At 38.3% G+C, this 3,901-nt stretch overlaps 1 protein-coding gene across 1 annotated transcript; it reads left to right on the top strand.

Annotated features, from left to right (window-relative positions):
- The first annotated feature begins 261 nt into the window (after nt 1-261).
- Nucleotides 262-1,239, top strand: LOC141613833 (uncharacterized). Its single transcript, XM_074432576.1, has one exon. The coding sequence runs from the start codon at nt 262-264 to the stop codon at nt 1,237-1,239; it is 978 nt and encodes a 325-aa protein (XP_074288677.1).
- The last annotated feature ends 2,662 nt before the right edge of the window (nt 1,240-3,901 follow it).

Raw genomic sequence — 3,901 nt, 5'->3', positions numbered from 1 at the left:
GATCTACTCATGTAGTCAGATCTACACCAGCTAAGCAGATTATGCGTATGAATAGGCAGGATCGGATTGTTGGGGTGAGGTTATCTGGAAAGTTCAGTCCTTATACATTTATGGATGCTTTGAAGAATAACTCTACTACTCAAGGGGGAGTAGTAGAGAGTGGAAAGGACCCCCCTGACCCTAATCTTAATGCATAGTCTGGGCTTTTGCAATGTTAGGGGTCTTAATGACCTGAATAAACAGAGAGTGCTGAAATGGTTTATGCACAATAATGGGGTGGGCTTATTTGGTTTGCTTGAAACTAAATTGAAACCTGGGACTCTCTTGAAGAAAGATACCTCTATTTTTGATGGTTGGAGTGTCTCCACTAACTGCAGTTGGCATAAGGGTGGTAGGATTTGGGTTATGTGGAAGCCTAGTATGTTTGATATTCAATTTTTGTCCTACAATGCACAACATATTCATATGCTAATACAATCCCAATCTGATGCTAAGAGATTTTATCGAACTATTATTTATGCTCATAATGGCCTAAATAAAAGAATTGAACTATGGGATTTTTTGAAGAAGTTTTCTAAGGAGTGTAATTCACCTTGGCTTTGGCTTGGTGATTTTAATACTGTCCTTAGTCCTATTGAGAGATTAGGTGCGCACACCTCTGATGCTGAGATGGAACATTTTCAATATTGTGTGTCTATCTGTTGTATAGAGGATATGCCTGCTACTGGTGCTCTTTTTTCCTGGTCTAATAAGCAGGCTCCTCTGGATAGAGTGTATAGTAGGCTTGATCGTGCTATGGGTAATCAGGAATGGTTTGACCAATTTGGTGACAGTGTTGCTCATTTCCATCCCGAGGGTCTTTTTGATCACTGTCCTTATACTATTATGGATAGAAATGCTGAGATTGTTGGGAGACAAAGTTTCAAGTACTTTAACATGTGGGGGACTGGCCCAACATTTAAGACGGTTGTTTCTGATGCTTGGTCTAAACATTATCAGGGTACTAAAATGTTTCGGATTATCAAAAAGCTTAAAGCTTTGAAGCATATTCTTAAAGCATTAAACAAGGAATGTTTTTCAGATATTAAGAACAATACTAGCATTGCTAGCCTTTCTCTGGAGAACATTCAGAAAGCCCTAGTTAATAATCCTAGTGATATTGATCTTCTGCAACAAGAGTTGGATTTAGCTCATGATCTTAAAGACCTTATTATTGCCAGAGATAGCTTTCTGATTTAGAAGGCCAAAGTAGAATGGTCTCTGGAGGGGGATCTTAACACATTATATTTTCATCATTCCATTAAGAAAAGATTGTTGATGAACAAGGTCTTTCAAATAGAAGATAAAGATGGTAGGCTCTGTACTGAAGGGGATGCAATTCAGGGTGCTTTCTTGTCTTACTATCAGGAGCTCCTAGGTTCTCAGAAGATTACTGATGTATTAATCTTATGTGGTTAGAAAAGGGACCTGCTGCTCTGAATCACATTGTCTTCTCCTTAATAGCCCTATCACAGTTGATGCGGTAAAGTAATGTCTGTTCAGTATTCCTCATAGTAAATCCCCTGGCCCTGATGGATACACTAGCCAGTTTTACAGGGATGCATGGGACATAGTGGGTACCGATATTTGTGAGGCTGTGATAAATTTATTTAACATTGGCAAGATGTTAACACGGATTAATGCCACTGTTATTACCTTAATCCCAAAAATTGATAGGCCTGCTAGTGTGAAGCATTATAGACCTATCTCTTGCTGCAATGTTATATACAAAGTTATTTCCAAGTTGCTTTGTACTAGACTGACTCTTGTTCTGCCTGATCTAATTTGCAAGACCCAAGGAGCTTTTGTTAAAGGAAGGAGTATATTGGAAAACATTTTGATTTGCCAGGACCTTATCAGACAGTATCATAGAGGAAAAGCTTCTCCTCGTTGTCTTTTTAAGCTTGATCTCCAGAAAGCTTATGATTCAATTGAATGGGCATTTGTGGAACAGATGTTAGAGGCTCTTCAGTTTCCTGAGAAGTTTAGGAGCATAATAATGACATGTGTTACCACTCCTACCTACACCCTCAACTTGAATGGTGCTCACTTTGGTTATTTTTGTAGTAGGAGAGGGCTAAGGCAGGGAGATCCTATCTCCCCCCTTATTTTCTGTATCTGCATGGAATATTTATCTAGACTCATGGATTTTGCTACCAAGAAATGGTATTTTAGGTTTCACCCTTTATGTAAGAGTTTAATATTGACTCACTTACTTTTTGTTGATGACCTTCTAATGTTCAGCAAAGGGGATGTGCAGTCAATCATGCTTATCCTTAGAGTAATTGCTACTTTCTCTGCTTCCTCTGGTCTCAAAGTAGATGCATCCAAATCATAGGTGGTTTTCAATGAAGTGTCTGTTGATCTGAAGCAAGATATAACTCAGGTCTCTGGTTTCAAAGAGGGTAAACTGCCTTTCAAATATCTTTGCATTCCTATTCAACCTGGCAGATTAACCAGAGCTGACTGCAATGTCCTACTGGAGAAGATTGTTGCTAAAGTTGGAGGAATAGGGGCTAGAAAACTGAGCTATGCTGGTAGACTAATCCTTATTAACTCTGTTCTTAATACCTTACACAACTATTGGGCCTCTATTTTCTTAATTCCTAAGGGTGTTATGAAGAGAATTGAGAGCATTTCTAGGAATTTCTTATGGTGTGGGGGGACTGAATATAACAGGACACCTTTGGTTGCTTGGCATAATGTCTGTTGTACTAAAAAAGTAGGTGGACTGGGTATAAAGGATGCTGGGGTGTGGAATGTAGCTAGTGTTGGAAAGCTTATAAACTGGTAATATACTAAAGCTGATAGGCTTTGGGTCCTTTGGATTGATCATATTTATTTGAAGGGTGCTGCCTGGGATACTTATCTTCCTCCACCTGATTCTTACTGGAACTGGAGGAACATTTGCAGGATTAAGGAATGCTTGGCTGGTGGTTTTCAGAGTAATTGTTGGTCTGCATTTGCTGGTGGTTACTCTATTAGTGCTGGGTACCATTGGCTATAGGATACACACCCACCTGTTCAATGCTATCCTGATATTTGGGACTCTTGGGTTATTCCAAAACAGGCGTTTATTGGCTGGCTTATATATAGACAGGCATTGAATACAAGATCTAAACTGTTTAAGCTAGGCTTGAGTGCTACTGATAGATGTGTTCTTTGTGAGATGGGAGAAGAGACACATGACCATTTATTTTGGGAATGTGCTTATTCCTCAAGAATTGTTGCTGGTTTAGAACAATGGTTGCAGTTGAAACTCAATGGTACATCTTCTTCCTATTCTAAGCTGCAAAGGAGAGTTTGCAGGGTTGTCAAGATGGCTACTTGGTTGCAATTTGGATGGAAAGAAATTCTGGTCGTCTGGAATGTGTTATCAGAAGGCCTGGCAAATTGATCTCAATGATTCAACATCAAGTGCATGGTAGGATAGTGGAAAAATTATGTAATAGTACTATGCCAAGTGATTGTAGTTGGCTAAGTATGATTCATATTAGATGCCATTTTTGTACTTAGCTTAGCTTGTGATGGTTTTAAGTATGGTGAACTGATGTAAACAAGTTTGATTATAATATAAATGCTCACTTTTTACCAAAAAAAAAAAAACAAAAAAACTTTTATTTCATAAATTTTCAAAGCACAAATGTAAAAAAAATAACCATTTATTTCAAAAAAATTCAAAATGTCAATTTAAATAACAATTTAAATTAACAGGAACCATCAACGTAACCTTGCTTAACATCCATGTCACGTATCCGTATCATGAGCACGTCATTTGAGAATACATGTCCTATTGTCAACGGGTGTTGGCGGGTTCTCTATAAATTCCAATATCGACAGATACGGGTATCTACAGAGCCCC

Source organism: Silene latifolia, chromosome 11, assembly GCF_048544455.1.
Source record: "Silene latifolia isolate original U9 population chromosome 11, ASM4854445v1, whole genome shotgun sequence".
NCBI lineage: Eukaryota > Viridiplantae > Streptophyta > Magnoliopsida > Caryophyllales > Caryophyllaceae > Silene > Silene latifolia.
This window is presented reverse-complemented; position numbering and strand designations above follow the sequence as displayed.